This window comes from Zalophus californianus, chromosome 17 (assembly GCF_009762305.2).
Source record: "Zalophus californianus isolate mZalCal1 chromosome 17, mZalCal1.pri.v2, whole genome shotgun sequence".
Lineage (NCBI taxonomy): Eukaryota > Metazoa > Chordata > Mammalia > Carnivora > Otariidae > Zalophus > Zalophus californianus.
Window position 1 is genome coordinate 53,648,748 of NC_045611.1, and position 19,278 is coordinate 53,668,025.

The 19,278-nt window shown below is 52.9% G+C and overlaps 1 protein-coding gene across 7 annotated transcripts in view; it reads left to right on the plus strand.

Moving 5' to 3' along the window:
• Positions 1 to 19,278, plus strand: part of MYH14 (myosin heavy chain 14) — a 95,129-nt gene that overhangs the window by 47,211 nt on the left and 28,640 nt on the right. For 6 of the 7 annotated variants that reach the window (XM_027617269.2, XM_027617271.2, XM_027617275.2 and 3 more), the window contains 11 exons: positions 908 to 1,022; positions 4,541 to 4,728; positions 7,724 to 7,845; positions 9,402 to 9,471; positions 9,605 to 9,765; positions 10,858 to 10,966; positions 13,140 to 13,271; positions 14,087 to 14,293; positions 16,284 to 16,421; positions 18,393 to 18,516; positions 19,095 to 19,266. In XM_027617269.2, the coding sequence (XP_027473070.1) occupies positions 908 to 1,022; positions 4,541 to 4,728; positions 7,724 to 7,845; positions 9,402 to 9,471; positions 9,605 to 9,765; positions 10,858 to 10,966; positions 13,140 to 13,271; positions 14,087 to 14,293; positions 16,284 to 16,421; positions 18,393 to 18,516; positions 19,095 to 19,266 (1,538 nt within the window). Of the gene's footprint in view, positions 1 to 907; positions 1,023 to 2,878; positions 2,978 to 4,540; positions 4,729 to 7,723; positions 7,846 to 9,401; positions 9,472 to 9,604; positions 9,766 to 10,857; positions 10,967 to 13,139; positions 13,272 to 14,086; positions 14,294 to 16,283; positions 16,422 to 18,392; positions 18,517 to 19,094; positions 19,267 to 19,278 lie in introns of all 7 variants that reach the window. The other variant, XM_035724865.1, reaches the window with a different exon arrangement.

A 19,278-nucleotide genomic window follows, 5' to 3' on the forward strand; every position in this document is an offset into this window, starting at 1 on the left:
AGGAGAGTCATGCTTGATCTGGAATTTAAATCGAGGGTCAGCAAACATCTTCTGTACATAGTTTCAGCCCGTCTCTGGCCATAGCTACTTGCTTCTGCCACTGTAGTGTGAAAGACACCCCGGGGAACACATAAATGATTGTATAAGTGAAGGCTGTATTCCAGTAAAACTTTATTTACAAAAAGGTGGCAGGCCGGATTTGGCCTGTGGACCATCGTTTGCCAATCCCTGGCCCAAATGTTGAGTAACAGCCAGTAAAGGATGGGTGAGGGATGAGAAGGGCTGTTCAGGCGGAAGGAACAGCATACAGAGGCTGGGAGGCAGGAGACCTCTGTGCTCTGCGTCTAGCCCTCACTCCCTCCTCCACACATTGTCTGAGGCCTCCCGTGGGCCCAGCCCTGTGCTATGAGTCAGATCCGAGCCCTTGCCTTCAGGGAGCCTCTGTCTGGTGGGGGGCACATGTGTGGGGGATTGTGCTGGTCAAGACTGTGACTCTGGGAGCCTCAGAGCAAAGCCCTGAATACTCAGAAGGAGCCAGCCGTGTGAAAATCTGTGGTGAGGGATCACAGGCGGTGGGAATGGCAGGGGTAAACCTGAGGTAGAAATGAGCTTGTGTGTTTGAGGAACAGTGAGGAGCCCAGTGTGGTTGGAATAGAATGGACATGGAAAAAGTGAGGGTGGATGAGGTCCTCTGGGTGGTCAGAGGGCAGATAAGGGAAGTAGAGGGAGCGGGGCCCGGCTGGTGGAGGGTGCAGCTCTGCAAACGGACGCCAAGGGGCACCGATGCTCTCTCATCCGTGATGAGCCCTGGAGCTGGCAGTCCCAGAGCTTCTGGGAGGTTCCTTGGGGAATTGGGAGAACTGGTGAAGCTGCAAACTCACCACCTCCTTTGCCTGACTTCACCCAGGTCGACTACAAGGCCACTGAGTGGCTGATGAAAAACATGGACCCTCTGAATGACAGCGTGGCAGCCCTGCTTCACCTGAGCACAGACAAGCTAACGGCGGAGATCTGGAAAGACGGTGAGGGCCAGCTTCCCCAGCTTCCCTGTCCCTGGAGCTCTGTGCATCTCTTTTCCCAGCCCACAGTGTGAACACCTTTGTTCTAGAGGCTAAGTTCTGAACATGAGTTGTCCGCTCAGGTGCGGAACTGATGCAGGCGGGCCGGACGGTCTCCCGGTAGTGTTTCCAATCAGTGATTGACTGATGGGTTGGTTGATTATCTTAAGCCTGCATCATACTCAATGACAAAACACATTCCTCCTTAATCAGAAACAAGATGAGGATGCCCATGGTCACCACTGCTGGGCAACATGGTTTTAGCAATACTAGCCTCTGCAATCAGACTGGAAAAAGAAATAACTCTATGAATATTAAAAAGGAAAAGAGAAAGTTATTCATTGTAGATGGCATATGATCCCTAAAAAAGAAAAAAATCAAGAGATTTGACGGAAAAAGAATTAATCACAAGAGAACTCAGCAGCGTGGTGTCTTAAAGATTAGTCGGCTTTGGGGCTTTGCTTTCTTGGCTCTCACAAAGTTCCTGTCAGGGCCCCCAGGGAAGAAGAAAGGAATAACAGATCTCCATGTCATTTGGGAGAGCTTTCCTGCTCCAACAAGGCCCATGTGGATGTGGCCACCAGTCTTTTTGGAATGGCATTTCTGGGAGGCATGGGCAGAAAAGCTGAATGTCTTTGGAGTGAACCCTGGAGCTTTCCAAGGCTTGTCTGCCCCTCCCTATCCTTAGAGGAGAGATGATTTTAACCACCAGTGGAACCAGCATCTTGGTTTCTCCCGATTCAAGGCTTCCAGAATCTGTCAGTTTGCCTTAGCCTTTTTCTTGAAGTGAAAAGTGTAGTTGTGAGTCCCAGCGCACGCAACGAGACAAGAAAACAAAATAAGCAAGACGTGTGGTTCCCAAACGAACTCACGGAACAAAAGGGTACGCGGTACCTTGATGCTGATGAGCTGATTTTAGACAGAGAGATTTGATGTTTGTGTCTTGCGTGGTTTATACACGAGGGACTGACAAGCAGTGTTCAATGTCCAGTAACAGAATCAGATTCTGCTATGAGACTCATCTCAGCCTGAAAATCCCCCCACCCCAACACACACTTCTTCAAAATATGTGTCCCCTTCAAGGACACATCACACCCCCCCAACCGTGATCCCTCACATGCCCCGTCTCATAGGTGCCCAGCCCCCCGGGGGTTCCAAGAGCAAAGTGGAAGTGGGAAGCCTGTTGAGTCCTGGACTTGAACTTGGCACAGTGTTACTTCCTCCACGATTCTCCTGAACAAAGCAAGTCACAGCAGCCAAAATTCAAGGAGCTGCAAGTCACAGGGAGGGATGGGGATGGCGGCTGTTTGTGCATCAATGTCTACGACAGCCGCCCTGAGCCCAGAGTCGGGTGCCCAGCATCTCCCCAGTAGCCCAGGGAGAAAGGCAGATGAGACAGGCTCTCCTCAGAGAGGCAAATGCAACAAACTGGGCAGGAGTATCGAGTCAGTCCTCGAGCTTCCTGGCAGCCAGGGCAAAAAGGGATACCTAACCAAACAGATAGATTCCACCTCTAGGGAGACAGATTTTTTTCCCCTTGGCATTAAATTCTCACAAAGGACATTCATCCTTTCAGTCAACTTTGATGCCCTCAGTGGGTAGACACAGAGGTGAACAGGACAGCCCCCCTGGCTTTAGAAGTTCACGGCCAACACGGAAGTTTTCCCTCCCGCTTTGCCTTGTGCTATTGACTAATAACGTTCTCTTTTTTTTCTGCTACCTTCCCTCTCTTCTCCCTTCTCTTGCTGTTCCCTTTGCATCTCCCGCCCCCATCTCTCTGTCCCTCCACTCATCTGTCCTCACCCCCCCCCCCCGGCAAGAACATGGGGGTTTCCAGCAATTCTCTTTCCTTGGCTCCTTCCCACCGTCGCCCCCAGGATCTTCAGGGAGGCGAGGCTCTGCCATTTCTCCGTCAGGGGGTGGGTGTTGCTGTGCATCGACTGGTGAGATTTGCTGGCCGAGGTGGGTGGGCCTGTCAGACCGGGTACCTGACTTCGAACATCTGCCCCCTCTCCTCCCACATGGAGGACTCTTGCCCTTCTTCCCCTTCTTTGGCGCCTCCCTCAGCAGTTCCCAGACTCTCCGTAGCAGCACACGCCTTCTAACTGAACCGCATGTAAAATTACAAGCAATCGCAGTAATACCAGCTGGTGTTTACTGAGCACTTACTGTGTGCAAAGCCCATTTACGATTACTAACCCCTAGAATTCTCCACACAACCCAGTGAGGCAGGTGTTAGTACTACTCTCCCCATTATACAGCGGACGACATTGAAGCCCAGAGAGGTTACATCACCTACCTGAGGTCACACAGCCAGTAAGGGACAGAACTGAGATCTGAACCCAGGACATCGGGTCCCAGAGCCTCTGCTCTTCTCGGGGCTGTAAGAACTTAATTATCCTTTTGATAATAAAATGGGAGGGAAAGCAACTTGCTCATCTGGCGGTGAGAGGGAGCGTTGAACCTGGGGAAGAAGAGGACGTATGTGAGCCTCCCCTGCACGCCAGGCCCTGCCTGGAAGTGAGGATGATCTGGCTGACCCCGAGGACCCTCCCTGCTGAGGGCTGCAGGACATCAGAGTCTGCCCCAGCTGCAGAAACCTGGCAGGATTTAGAACAGAATTCGAGGTGAAGGAGTAGGTATTTCTCAGTAGCCGAAGTGACACCATCAAATGACAAGATCAGGCCTTACTGGAAAAATGGTTCAATGGAAGCGTCTGTCTTCTTCTTCTTCTTCTTTTTTTTTTTTTAAGATTTTGTTTATTTGTCAGAGAGAGAGAGAGAGCGCGCACAAGCAGGGGGAGCTGCAGGCAGAGGGAGAAGCAGGCTCCCCGCTGAGCAAGGAGCTGGATGTGGGACTCGATCCCAGGACCCTGGGATCATGACCTGAGCCAAAAGCAGACGGTTAACTGACTGAGCATCCCCCATCTGTCTTCTTTTAAAGACTACACATAAAAGCCAGGTTTTATCACATTCTTTAGTGGGACATTGTTTTAAGTTCCCAAAAATGCCACTGTGCTGCATTCATGATCCTTAGCACCCTGTCTGTGCCTGTAAAATGGGAACAATTCTTCTAGGCTTATAAATGAGTGGCGCCTGGCAGAGAGGAAGTGCTAGGTAAGCCTGTGCTGTTGTCATCAGCACCTGTGGATAAGGAACACGGAGATGCAGTTTGCATCCTGGAGAAGATGAGAGGTCAGAGGCCAGGGTTCCGGAGGACTCACCCTGCCTGGGTTCAAATCGTAGATCTGCATTTCTAAGCTGTGTGGCCTTAGGCACAGGCTTCCACCTCTCCGAGCTTCCTTTCTGAGTTTACACAGCAGTCCCGCAGCGCTGACAACACCTACCTTACTGGTGTTTCATATGTAAAGTGCCAGGTCCTAGAAACGATAAGACCCTTGAACTTTAACGAAGTTTAACCAGTCCACCTACAACTGACCCCTGACCCCCTTCTTTCTCTGCATCTGTTTCCTCTTCCCATAGTGGAGGGCATTGTGGGGCTGGAGCAGGTGAGCAGCCTTGGGGATGGCCCCCCGGGTGGCCGCCCCCGCCGGGGCATGTTCCGAACGGTGGGACAGCTCTACAAGGAGTCCCTGAGCCGCCTCATGGCCACACTCAGCAACACCAACCCCAGCTTCGTGCGCTGTATCGTTCCCAACCATGAGAAGAGGGTGAGTGACCGGCCTGGGGAGGGGGGCAACTCCGGCAGGGGGTAAAGGCCTGGCCACTGAACTTGGCTGGAACCAGGCTCACCTCAGACTGGCTGTGTGACCTTGAGCAAGTTGCTTTCCCTCCCAGGCTCAGTGCTCTGTTAGGAAAATTCATTCATTCAATTCAGGTGACTTAAATTTTATTGAGCACCTGCTAAGGGCCAGGTTTTGGGGATACTTTCGAGAGAGAAGCACAGCCAATTCCTAGTCTCACAGTCTAAGGGGGAGCACAGACATTCAACTGAGCGACCATAATGAATGTCCAGTTCATTACGTTCAGTGAATTTGTAGGGGTGGTAAGTATCCCCTGAGGTTTAATCTGGTCTGTGAAGTCAGGGAGGCCTCCCTGGATGAGGTGGTGATTGAGCTTTGAAGGATAAGTGGTATCCTGAGGAGAGAACAGCTTGTGCAAAAGCCTGGTGGGAGATTGGGGCATGAAGGGTGCAGGGGATGGAATGAAGGCTGTTGGGGCTGAGGGTGTCATGTCGGGGTGGGGAGACCATGCCTAGCTTCCCAGGCCACCAAAAGGTTTTCTTGTTAGGAAAATCAGAGAATGGGCCCTGTAGAGAAGGGTCAACATGGGTAGAAAATGAAATACAAAATGAGGTGCCCGAGGCTTACTCTGTCCTCAGAAAACAGGAAATACGGTTTCTGTGTGTGTGTGTGTGTGTGTGTGTGTGTTTGTGTGTGTGTGTGTGTGTGTGTGTGCGAGATGTCTGTGATGTCTGCAAATATCATATCTTATCAAATCTAAGACACGTCTATTTCTCGCACTTCAGCGTCTCTGAAGTTGGGGGTGTGGCTTACAATCAATGGCCTGTCAGAGGTTGATAAGAGTTTTTCTTTCTTGATAGTATATAAAGTAACAGCGTTTTGCAATTGATGGAGGCTTATATTTGGTGAAATACGGTACATAGTTTCACCCATTTCTCCAAGGAGCCCTGGTTCTTTTTAGTGGAATGGTGCTTAGAGTCTAAGATCTGGGTGTTAGGTGTGCTCAGTGGTATTAGAACCTCTCAGCAAACAGCTGCGTATATACACACGCAAGTGAATATATACACATACGCATAGACGTGTATTCACATATGTATACACACACGCTTTTTTCTTAAGTCATCTCTATACCCAATGTGGGGCTCGAACTCACGACCCTGAGATCAAGAGCCACGTGCTTCCCTGACCGCGCCAGCCAGGCGCCCCCGTGGACACACGTTTATATCTGTATTGATTTCTATAAATATCCCTACATAGTGAACACTGTGAGTTCACACCAATATGCCAAGTTCTGTCTCAGCATCACAGAATTCATTGTAACTTTTTCCTCATGCAAATTTGTGACTCTTCTTGGGTGTGTGACAGTGAGAAACCTGGATCCCACAAAATACTACATATTTATGTGTTTTCTCGGTCCCCTGTAATGTAGTCCATCTCTTGGCCCTCCTGGCACCTCCCCCACTCAAGCCTGCCCAATATTTTGTCAAAGAGTGAGATGGAGGGAAGAAGGAAGAAAACATCAATGTGAGGCCGTCCTGTGTGTCGTTTCCGACGACAGCTCTTTCCAGCTATTTCCTTGGGGCTGTTTTGATTGTGAGACAGTCAACTAAGGTGGCTTAAGCCAAAACGAGAATGTATGATCTCACATAATTGAAATTCCACGGTTGGGTTCAGTTATAGCTGGATCCAGGTGCCCAAATGGTGGTGTCAGGGATCTTTTTCCTTTGCTTGGCTCTATGTTGTCTTCACTCTGAAGGAATCTCATTCTCGCTCTCTTTCTTTCTCTTACTCCCCTCAGGATGACAGGGCAGCCCCCAGTAGTTCCAAACTTTGGTTCTCCCAGTTCAGCAACCATGGAGGGAAAAGAGGGCCTCTTTGCCCAGGGTCCTCATTGGTCCAGGATGGGTCCTGTGCCCACCCCACCAGCAGACTGAGAGTTGCAGAGGAGAAGTAGCTCTCTCCCGAAGAAGTGAAACCTTATTGCCAGAGAAGGGGGGACACATATAGTAATAAAGGGAAACTCCCTTTTGCCACAACATAAACAATCTGAGGGCGGAGACTTTTATCTGCTTTTTCACTGTTGGGTCCCCAGTGCCTTCAACAGTGCTTTGCACACAGTGGATATTCAGTAAATGTTTGACGGATGCATAAATATAAGATGTATATGCTTCAGTGGCCCTAGAAAAAGATCCAGAACGGTGGTAATCATATTTTAATGCCACCCCCCTGAGATTCACATTCTACCCTGGGCTGTGACCAGGACGTTGGACTTTTGGTCTTTTGGTGTGTGTGGTTTTTTTGTGTGTGTGTTTTTTAAAGCTTCCTAGAGGGTGCCAGTGTGTAGCCAGGGTTGAGAACAACTGATCTAGAAAGTTCTGTTAGAATCTGGGGACTGTGGGGTGCCTGGGTGGCTCAGCCAGTTAAGAGTCCGACTCCTGATTTCAGCTCAGGTCTTGATCTCAGGGTGATCTCTGGGTCATGAGTTCAAGCCCAGGCCATTGGTCTCCATGCTGGGCGTGAAGCCTACTTTAAAAAAAAAAAAACAAGAAAAACTGGGCATTGTGTTGCCCACTCTGGGGGCCTGGACAAGGCAAGAGTTCTCTTTTAGAATGTCGAGTTTGAGTTTTTGTACTGTTTAAGGTTTTTTTTGGAAGGGAGGAAGGAAGGAAAAGGCAACAAAAGTTAGCTACTCCAAAATCATGATGTATGGGTTTTATTTACGCATCACCTTCCCAGTGAGGCCTTTCCCCAACTCTCCCCGGTGCAAATTCAGCACTCCCTGCCCTCCCTGCGGCTAAGCAGTAGGGACTCAGTAAATTAGAGGTTGACCCGTGTGAAATGGCCAAGGATTTCTGACCCTTCCGAAGGGCCCGTCCTGGTTTCCCCAGGCGGCTGCCGTCCGGTGCGTGGCGCCCCCGTGTGGCCGCCGCCGACCCCGCGTGTCCGTCCCCGCTCTCCGCAGGCCGGCAAGCTGGAGCCTCGGCTGGTGCTGGACCAGCTGCGCTGCAACGGCGTCCTGGAGGGCATCCGCATCTGTCGCCAGGGCTTCCCCAACCGCATTCTCTTCCAGGAGTTCCGGCAGCGGTGAGTGCGATGGGGCGGGGCTCGGTTTGGAACCGCCCCCCGTATCTGCATCCGAATCCCCCCACTTCTACTTCTGAGTCTGGGGAGTCGGGGCAAGTTCCTTTGGTTCCTGTCTCAGCTTTTTCCTCTGTGGAATGGGAGAGCAGGACCCCGCTCAGGTTGCTCCCCAAGAGAAAGATTGCCTTATGCGGCAATCCGTGTGTGGCGATCTGCATTTCTTTACAAACGCAATAGAAAGGGATAGAACAGAAAATACCAGAGTTTACGAAGCAAGTCATAGGGGCGCCTGGATGGCTCAGACCGTTAAGCCTACGACTCTTGGTTTCTGCTCAGGTCATGATCTCAAGGTCGTGAGATCTGGCAAGCATCGGACTCTGTGCTGGGTGTAGAGCCTGCTTGACATTCTCTCTCTTCCTCTCCCTCTAACCCTCCCCCTACCCCCCAACCCCCACTTACACACACGTGTGCTCTCTTTCTTAAAAAAAAAAAACATTATTAAAAAAATCCAGTTCCTGGGGCACATGGGTGGCTCACTCAGTTAAGTGTCTTACCTTGGGCTCAGGTCACGATCCCAGAGTCCTGGGGTCGAGCCCCACGTCAGGCTCCCTGCTCAGCGGGGCGTCTGCTTCTCCCTCTGCCCCCTCCCTGCCCGCTTGTGCTCTCTCTCTCTCTCTCAGAAGTAAATAAATAATCTTAATAATAAATAAATTAGTTAAAAATACAGTTCCTCGGTTGGCTGGGCCACATCTCAAGGGCTCAGTAGTTACATGTGGCCAGTAGCTTCTCTATTGGACGGTGCAGCCCTGAGTCTGCTACTCAAAAGTGCGGTCCCCAGGACAAGCAGCATGAGCGTCACTGGGCAGCTCAGTAGATAACGCACATTTTCAGGCACCATCGCAGACTTACTGAATTAAGATCTGCATTTTAACAGCCCACCCCTGGTGACTGAGCAACCCTGATACACACACAGACACACACAGACACAGACACACACACACACACACACACACACACACTTGTCAATCACCAGTCATAAAATATGTCATATTAACATAGGACATGTCTTATGTCTATGATACACATGTGTGAATATATGTATCGTAAACATAATAGGTGTGATATTTTATGAAATGTCGCGATCCAAGGAAGGGCACAGCAGTGGAAGGGCTCTGAGGACACGCACATATGTGTTTATGAACTGTATCCCGTTTCATTCTCCGTTGTGCTTAGACATTGGGAAGAAGCTGCTGCACAGCACTTAGCTCAGGGCCTGACCAATAATACGTCTTCAGAGACATCAGCTGTCATTGGCAGGCATTCTCACATTTCCTCTCTGAGACCCACCTGTGTTCCGCATCTCGGTGATGCTGGTGGGGTGACAGAACACTCGCGATCGGCACACAGTGAGGATCCAACGAGTGACCGCTCTTGGGGTCAGTGCTGTCGTGGGTGGTATTAACGCTCTTAGCCCAGTGTGCGGTGCTCTGTGTGTGTGGCAGGAGCTCAGTGACAGGTGTGCTGTAACTCCCCACCCACCCCTCCCCTCCCCCCGGCAGATACGAGATCCTGACGCCCAATGCCATCCCCAAGGGCTTTATGGATGGGAAACAGGCCTGCGAGAAGATGGTGAGTGTGGGGCAGAGCCTGAGCTGCAGGTGTGTACGTGTGCACATGCAGGGTCCCAGGTGGTGGAAGAGGGGAGCCAGGACCTCCCTCTCCTCACGCCTCCTCTTCATCACCCCTCTCCCATCCCTCACAGATCAAGGCCCTAGAACTGGACCCCAACCTCTACCGTGTGGGACAGAGCAAGATCTTCTTCCGGGCAGGGGTCCTGGCCCAGCTGGAAGAGGAGCGGGACCTGAAGGTCACAGACATCATCGTGTCCTTCCAGGCAGCTGCCCGGGGGTACTTAGCTCGCAGGTAGGGCACCGTGCTGTCTTCTGGGTCCTGTTGGCCAAGGCTGGGGGGGTAGGGAAGGGTTGACGAGATGGCTCCAGGATTCAGGACCTCTGAGATGGTAGAAGGGCCGGGAAACGAAGGGGTGGAGCCACCAGATGCCCAGGCTTCTTGATTCTGCGGTCCCCGAGGGCCCATATAGGCCAGGTCCAGTGCTGAGTGGTGCTGGGGACACAGAAGAGCTAGTCTTGGCCATAGGGTGACCAACCATCCTGCCTCGCTCAGGACTGGAGTTTCCCCAGGATGCATGATTTTCGGGGCCAAAACAAAGAAAGCCCTGGGCAAACAGGGCACAGTGGTCACCCTACTGGCCAGTGCCTCAAGAGACTCCACCCTGGAGGGGGAGACATACACGGGCACAAAGCATCACAGTCTGGAGTGGGATGTGCTTTGATGGTCATCCAAGTGTAGTGTGGAGACTCTACAGCAGACCAGGACGCCTCCAGCTCCCACTTGATGACCAGAGAGATGAAGGAGGATGGGACAGGTGTTGTAGGCAGGAGCGACAGCTGATTCAAAGACCCAGGGATACGGGAGACTGATGTGTTTCAGGAATGTGAGAAGTTTGCCGGAGAGTCTCCTTCCCCCTTGAAATGGCCCAGAGGGAGGATCGGAGAACAAAGGACTCCCCCAGACACCAGGCTGAGGGGTGGGGACCTTGTCCAGGGGTGCTGGGGAGCCATGGGAGGGCTGTGAGCAGGGGAGGGGAGGGTAAGCTCTGGGTGTAGAAAGACCCCCCTCGGGAGGCAGGTTGGGGATGGACTGGAGGGAGGAGATTAGAGGGTGGGAGGTTGGTGTGAGGGTTCAGGTGGGGGAAGAGGAGGCCTGAACTGGGGTTGTGTGGACAGAGAGCAGGGGATAGAGCAGAGAGAGTCAAAGGCTGAAGGACTGACAGACTATACACAACGAGATCTGCCAATAATAGAAAGTGCTTGCACACGTAGGCACTCAACAATGGTTGACTAAGTGTGAAGGGAGCTGTGCTCTCTCTCTCGAAGGGGACAGCCCTGGAGGGGCTGAGCCTTCACGCTCCCACTTGCCCATCTCCCCACCCAGAGCCTTCCAGAAGCGACAGCAGCAGCAGAGTGCCCTGAGGGTGATGCAGAGGAACTGTGCCGCTTACCTCAAGCTGAGACACTGGCAGTGGTGGCGACTCTTCATCAAGGTGAGGGCGCCTGGGGAAGTGGTCTGAGCAGCAAGGAGACAGCACCTTGGGGCCAAGTCTGCTTGGCCAAGTGGCTTTTTCTGTTTGGGCCTCAGCTTTCTGCATCTGTAAAATGGGACCAATCAGCCCAACCTTTGTTAGCCAGGATTCTTTGGTGTAGCAAGTGACCAAAAAAATCTGACTCAAACCAACATGAGTAAAAGATTCAGGACAGCTTCAAGAACGGCTGGATCCAGGGCTAAGTCAGGGGTCCCAAAGACCCCCTCAGATTCAATGATTCACTAGGAGGACTCACAGAACTTAGAGAAGCTGTTCTATTCATGGTTATGGTTTATTACAGTGAAAGGACAGAGATTAAAGTCAGCAAAGGGAAAATGTGCACCGAACAGAGCTTGGGAGAGAACAGGCACAGGCTGCCTGTTGTCCTCTCAACACAAGAGTCATGTGGACAGTGCTTAAGTCTTCCAGAAACAATGTGTGACAACATATATGGGCTGTTGCCAACCAGGGAAGCTCCCCTGAGTCTCGGTGTCCAAGCTTGTTATTGGGGGGGTCAGTCTCATAGGCATGGCTGACCCCCTATGTGGTTGATCTTACTCAGTCTCCAGCCCCTCCAGAGGTCAAGTTGATACCATGGGGGCCAAGAAACCCAGGTAACAAAGTCGCTCTTATCAGTCAGAATATTCCAAGAGCTTGCAGATTATCTTCCAGGAGCCACGCAAGGGCCAGGCCTTTCTATGAAAGGTGCAGCGTTTGGACAGTGCAGGCCTGCTGAGTCAACCTTTTATTGCACAAGGGCCCAAACAGTGATGTCAGTTATCTGACCTTCTGTGTCTCCCATTTGGCTTTTCCTCATGGTGATCACCTCTAGGCTTTTTCACATGGGGGCCACCAGCCCATTGAGACTTGTCCCCCGACCAGCTAGGCCAGCACGGTCTTCTCCTATCCCAAAGCTCCAGCCAGAGTCCCAGGTTTGACTTGTCCTTGGCCTGCTGGGGTCATGTGACCACCCCAAGACTCATCAGGACACATCAGATGAGCCAGGCTGGTGTCACATGCCCGCTCGGAGCAGAGGGGCAGAGCCGGGTGGTCGGGCCCGCTGTGAGCATAGGGGGCAGTGTGTTCCCCCAATGGGAAATTGGAGAGGAGGAAGGAAGATCGAAGTTTGGAGGCAAAAAACCCAGCCATTCAGTGTAATTCTGAATATGGTGTGGGAGCAGTCAGCCTACGTGCCCTCAGCCAGTGTTAACTGAGCACCTAATATGTGCCAATAACTTTTGGGGGATCGTGATAAAATGGTGAATAAAAGCAAAGTCCTGCCCCATGGAGCCCACAGTCTAGAGCAGGGGTCGGAAAAGTGTGGCCTGGTCCAGGCACCTGTGTTTGTAAATGCCCATCGGTTAACGCGTTATCTGTGCCTGGTTTTGCGTTCCAGCAGCTGAGTGGAGTTGTTAAAATGGAGACAGGGTGGCCCACAAAGCCTCAAACGTTTCCAAGCTGGCGCTTTAGGTGGAAGGTGGCCTGCCCCAGGTCCTGGGCATGGGCATTGACCGGCATCAGCGAATGAGTCTCACAGATAAATATAAAATCGTGGCTGTGTTAAATGCCATGAGTTAGGGCAGAAGAGAATACGATACTCTAGAAAAAGAACCGAGCTGAGTCGAGAAGAACCAAACAAAGCAGTGGGACAGCGATGATCAGAGGGGATCCCACTCAGCAAGGGGGAGCCTGTCCTTTCAGTTGATTAGGTTGTGTGGCACGTGTCCCGCGACCTGAAACACATTGCGTAAAGTGCATCCCTCACCCCGGACCCGGGACTCGGGAACTTTGAGGGACATTGTGCTACAGAACGGCGGCGCCGGTGTCTCTTGTCGCCTAGGGTTAGTTTCGCGAAGAAGGGACACGTTTAGTGCGGCTTGCCTTTGCCCCGGGCTGCTCTAGGCTCTTCACTCGTGTCAGCTCATTCACCCACTGCGAAAACCCCGAAAACCCCGTGGCGCAGGAGCTGTTCCCATCCCTGTTCGATAGATGACATTAGCGAGCTCCCCGGAGGCCACATAGCTCCGGAGCTGCCACTGGCTCCGGCTCAGGGTGTGAGTGCTTACTCAGCCCCTGGGCCGAGTGGAGCCAGCCATTCCCACCTTTACCTGCCCCCCCCCCCCCACACCACCAGGTGAAGCCGCTGCTGCAGGTGACGCGGCAGGATGAGGTGCTGCAGGCGCGGGTGCAGGAGCTACAGAAAGTGCAGGAGCTGCAGCAGCAGAGTGCCCGCGAGGTGGGCGAGCTCCAGGGCCGCCTGGCACAGGTAAGGGGCGGGGCCGCGGTGGGGCGGGGCCACAGGCGGAGCCAGGGCGTGGGGCGGGGCTCCCAGCTGAGCCGCGGTCGCTGTGGGGGGAGGGGGAAGGTGGGGGCTCCGGTGTGCTGGCCCCCCCCCCCCCCCCCCCCCGATCCAGGCTGAGGCCGTTTGGTGCTGGTGGGCTGTGACGTGCAGGAGGCAGGGCCCTGGGATGCAGCCAGGGTATTGGGCGGTGGGGGGGCGGGTGCTTGTTCCTGCGGAGCCGAGATGCTCAGGCGGCTGGGCTCCTAGAGGGGCTTCGAGAGGGGCAGGGTAGGGGCCTGCCTTGTGGCAGGGCGACGGGAGGCAGGCAGTGAGCTTTCCATTGTCCAGTTTTTCTGGTGTCTCATAAGTAATGCTGAAGCAAAACCCTTTTTGAGCATTTTCCTGTTTGCTTTTACTGAGTTATTTCCTTTGGTTAAATCTCTAGGCGTAGGAGTGTTAAATGAAATGTGAGATGGTAGAAAGCCCTCTCGGGGGCTATTTGGAGGGTGGACTGGAGAGAGAGAGACTGGAGGTGGGGAGGCTGGGGAGAGAGTCCACGGGGAGAGGAGAAGGCCCAAGCTGCCGGGAGGTGAAGGGAGGTGGGAGAGAGGGTGGCACCCAGGGGTCTGACTTGGTGACTGGGGGGGGGGGTTGAGGTCATCCCGAGATGGGGACCTGGAGGAAAGCCCTCCAGGCCCCAAAGGGCAAAGCAAATCAGGAGGCAGGAGGCACCGAGTGCTCCACTGAGACTGCCCTGGGAGCATTGCCTGCTGAGTGCTGACCTCCCACCCTGTCCCCAGCTGGAAGAGGAGCGCACCCGCCTGGCGGAGCAACTCCGAGCAGAGGCAGAGCTGTGTGCGGAGGCCGAAGAGACGCGGGGCCGGCTGGCAGCTCGCAAGCAGGAGCTGGAGCTGGTCGTGGCAGAGCTGGAGGCCCGCGTGGGCGAGGAGGAGGAGTGCAGCCGCCAGCTGCAGAGTGACAAGAAGAGGCTGCAGCAGCATATACAGGTCAGGCCCCTGTGTGCCCACAGGCCACCTCACCCCATGCCCTTCTGTCTACCCAGACAACCTTTGCTTCTCCAAACCATGTCTCACTGGGCCATGAATTTGCAGAAAACTCAACTCAAAGTGGCGTAAGCCAAAAGAATACTTCTTCGGTTCAAATAATGGGAGACTCCAGAACGCTTACGCATTCTGCTTCAGGCATGGCTGGATCCAGGTGCTGAGGTGATATCCTCTGTGCTCTTTCTCTCTCCATCTCCTGGCTCCATTTGCCTCTAGGCTGCTGTATTCCCAGGCAGGCCACCCTCCCACGGTTCCCCTTCAAAATCCACTGTGTGCTTTACATCTTCATTCAGATGCTAAACTTTCATTGGCAGTATTCATCTGCATTTATGTGTTATGACCTCTTCACTTGAAAAAAGTAGATTGAAGTACCCAACTTATGCCAAACATACTTTAAAAATTTCCAGTGATTAAGTGAGCGTCTGGTCTTAAATTTAAAATAAATAAAATTAAATAAGTTTGAAAATTCAGTTCCTCAGTCATAGTGACCACATTTCAGGAGCTCAGTAAGTGTTTTAATCACCTCCTCTTCGTCCTGTATGTGGGGGAGGGATCCTGCCCTAGAGTTACAGAGATGGCCTGACACCATGCCACAGAGAGCCACACAGGGGTTGCACTCAGGAATAAAATGAACAGATCACAGCGTGGGAGACAGGCTTTGGAGTAACAAAAGGATGAGGTGACCCCTGGTTCCTACAGGGAGATGTGATCGGTTAGTTTGAATAATTTCAGGGCTGGCAGGCAACTGAAGTCCACTATGTAGGCAGAAGCTGGCCCTGTGCCTGGTCCCCGTGATGTGTAGTGTTACTTGACCAGTGGACCTTATCCGTGGGAGCAGAGCAGGTAGGAGGAAGACGTGTGGGTAGGCTGTTATAGGTCCTCCCAATACCAGATAGCAAGTCAGCACCTAATCCTGAATCCTTTTTTTTTTTTAATTGAGGTATTATTGGGGCACCTGGGTGACTCAGTTGGTTGGGCATCTGACTCTTGATCTCAGCTCAGGTCTTGATCTTAGGATCGTGAGTTCGGGCCCTGTGTCGGGTTCCATGCTGTGAAGCCTACTTAAAATTTAAAAAAAAATTTTTTTTGAGGTATTATTGACAGCTAACATTAGTTCAGGTATATAGCATAGGGATTTAATATTTGTATATATCAGGAAGTGATCTCCACAGTAAGTCTAGTTAATATCCATAATCTTACATAGTAACAAGAACAAATATTCTAGCGATGAGAACTTTTAAGATCTACTCTCTCAGCAACTCTCAAATATACAATACAGCGTTATGAACTACAGTCATGCTGTCCATTACCTCTCCGGGATTTATTTATTTTGTAACTAGAAGTGTGTATCTGTTGACCCCCTTCACCCACTTAACTGACCCTCCCTTGCCCCCCGGCAACCACTCATCTCCTCTCTGTACCTATGAGCTCAGTGTTTTGTTTTTGGTTTTTTTTAGATTCCACACATAAGTGAGATCAGCCGCGGTTTGTCTTTCTCTGACTTATCTCACCTAGCACGACGCCCTTGACATCCTTCCACGCTGTCACCCAATATCGAATCTTAATTTACAGTCTCACACCACGTGTTGCCACAGTGGACAGTGCCTGTCTATATGATGTGTTTATTATATTTTTTGTTTATAATCTTCCCGCACACACAAGAATGTCATTTCCGTAAGGACAAAGATGTGTATCTATTTTAGGTGCCGGGAACAGTGCTTGGCACACACGGGGCCCTCAGGGAAGGCTCAGGGGTAATGAATGAAACGGGAAGGCCAGTAAAGTTTTGCTCCTTCCCAGCCTTGCCCAGAGCATGGACCTGTCTGAGCCACAAGCCCTTGGGGGTTTGGGACCATCCCCTCCACCCCATCCTTCCCATCACACGATGGCCCCCAGACCCTGGGTCCTCATCCCTTGCCCCTCCCCTCTCCAGGAGCTGGAGAACCACCTTGAGGCCGAGGAGGGGGCGCGGCAGAAGCTGCAGCTGGAGAAGGTGACCACAGAGGCGAAGCTGAAGAAATTTGAGGAAGACCTGCTACTCTTAGAAGATCAGAATGCCAAGCTGAGCAAGGTCGGTGGCCTGTAGGCCCCCAGGGGCAGGGAGCTGTGGTGCATGGCGGGGGTGGGGTGGGGGGGTGGGTCTCTCTCAGCATCTTCCCCAGCTAGTGCCACCCCTAGGGGTCTCGGGCTCTCAGTCTCAGCTGTGTCTCCCTTCGACCTTTGCTCTTCCCTTCACTTTCTCTCTGTCACACCTTCACCGGAGCAGGTATTTATTGAGCAACTACTGTGTGTCATTACCCATCGCTGGTAGATCATAACACCCAAAGCCACGTGGCTGGAGACCACCACCATCTCATTATATCCCATCCTTCTGTGGGTCAGCTGGGGCTCCATCGCACAGCTGCTCCGTGGCTCTCGGAGGCAGTCGCTGTGGCGTGGGGGCCGGGTGTGGATGTCTGCCGTCTTGGTGCTCCTTCGTGTGGCTTCTGTCCCCACAGGAGAGCGTGGGTTTCTTACGTGGCAGCTCCGGGCTCTGAGAAGGGGAAGCGGAAGCATCCAGGCCCCTTAAAGTATTAAGCCTGAAACTGACATGGCATCACTTGTGCCCAATTCTATAGATCAGGGATTGGCAAACATCTTTTGTAAAAGATCAGATAGCAAATATTTCACGCTTTGCAGGTCTCTGTGCTTCCGTCACAAGCGCTCGGTTCTGCCGACATAGCATGAAAGCAGCCACCGATGGTACATGATCGAATGAGTGTGACTGTGTCCCAATAAAACTTTACTTATAAAAACAGATGGTGGGCCAGATTTGGCCTGCACACTGTGGTTTGCAGACCACTGAGCTTAAAGCAGTCATAGGCTCAGCCCAGATTCAGGAGGTGGGGCTCCATCCCTGGTTGGGGCCATGGCAAAGAACCCACCACCATCTTTTACCTGCCCCAGCTAGGACTGGGCTAGGCACAGGGGATATGGCATTGAACTAACCTAGACAACCATTTATGTCCTCACAGGGGGCTGGCGGAAAGGGATGCTAGATGAGACACCACAGAAAATAAACATAACCACAAATTGTGACTTAATTTTCAACTGTCAGAAAAGAATAGAAGACTATGGAGGGGGGCACCTGGGTGGCTCAGTCAGTTAAGTGGCTGCCTTCAGCTCGGGTCATGATCTCAATGTCCTGGGATCGAACCCTGCATGGGGCTCCCTGCTCCGCGGGAAACCTGCTTCTCCCTCTCACACTCCCCCTACTTGTGTTCTCTCTCTCTCGCTGTGTCTCTCTGTAAAAAAGACTGTGGGGGGTGATGGGTGCCTCACCTGTCCTCGGGGTAGTCAGGGAAGGCTTATCTGAGGCAATGATACCTGAGTTGAGAGGTCAGGGATGCACAGGAGTTTTCTGGAACGTTCCTTCTGGTACAATGGCTATTCCATTCTACGCTGTTCTATTTCTTTCCTTCTAAGGGTAGTGCCAACACACTACATTGGTTTCCAGAACCACTCACAGTTTGAAAAGTACTGCTCCAGGCCAGTGCTTCTCAAATGCTAATGTGCCCAAGAATCATAGGGAGAGCTTGTTAAAAAGCAGGTTCTGATTCAGCGGGTCTGGGGTGGAAATGCTGAGATGCAGCATTTCTAAAAAAGCTCCCATTTGCTGCTGCTGCTGGTCCGCAAACCCATACTTTGGGTGGTAGGGATCCAGAACTCACGTGAATGCAGCGGATGGACAAGGATGTTCACTGCAGTGTTGTTTATAATTGCACATGATTTGGAATGAACCTCAGCACCCATGAGTGGGATGGTGTGTTAGTGATTGGTGGGGTTCTTCGAATAATGGGAGTCTAGCCTGTAGTTACGACGTTTGTACTCGTGAGGGTGGGACGTCTGCAGACCCAAGAGAATGGGGAAGGAAGGTTGGGATCCGGAGCAGGAGGCTCAGGGAAGGGTGGAGCTGAGCAGAAATGCAGATGAGAAGGCACGGGAGATGAGCCAACGTTGACACAGGGCTGTTCTGACCGCCCCCACCTCCCACCACCCTCAGGAGCGGAAGCTGCTGGAGGAGCGTCTGGCCGAGTTCTCGTCACAGGCGGCCGAGGAGGAGGAGAAGGTCAAGAGCCTCAATAAGCTTCGACTCAAATACGAGGCCACGATTGTGGACATGGAGGGTGAGCGCCGCCCCCAGTGGGAAGCCGCACTGCGCATGCTTGGCGGCGGTGGGGGAGGGGGGACGTTGGGTGAACGTCGCGTGCTGTGGAGCCTCAGTGGTTCTATCTGCTAAATGGGGGCAGGAAAGAAGGCTCAGGGCAGATTGGGTGTCCTCCCAGCTCTTAGGTTGTTTCTGTCACTCTAAATGCAATTCTCTCCTCCGTGTCTTGGGTCACTCTCCCTGACTGTCCCACTGACTGTTTCAGACACATTGTTGTCACTGTCCCTTGCTATTGACTCAAAATCAGGAGGGAGAGAGCGCAGGAGAAGGCTGTGGAGACAGGAGAGGAGAGGACAGGGCAGAGACAGTCACTGAGCGGGAGCAGGGCTGTCACTTGGGGGTGAGGAGGAGAGGACAGCACCTGGGGGTCGGGCCCAGGGTCGGGGAAGCTGGAAAGGGGGAGCACAGGAGATGCTGAGCCACAGCTTTGCCGCCACCCCCACCCCGGCCGTTGCTGGGGGCAGGGCCGCGGGTGTCGGCGAGCTGCTGGGCGTGGGGTCTGGCGCCCTTCTGCATGGCCCCCACTTCCGCCTCCAGACCGCCTCCGGAAGGAGGAGAAGGGCCGCCAGGAGCTGGAGAAGCTGAAGCGGCGGCTGGACGGGGAGAGCTCGGAGCTGCAGGAGCAGATGGCGGAGCAGCAGCAGCGCGGGGAGGAGCTGCGCACCCAGCTGGGCCGCAAGGAGGAGGAGCTGCAGGCGGCCCTGGCCAGGTGCGCGGGGCA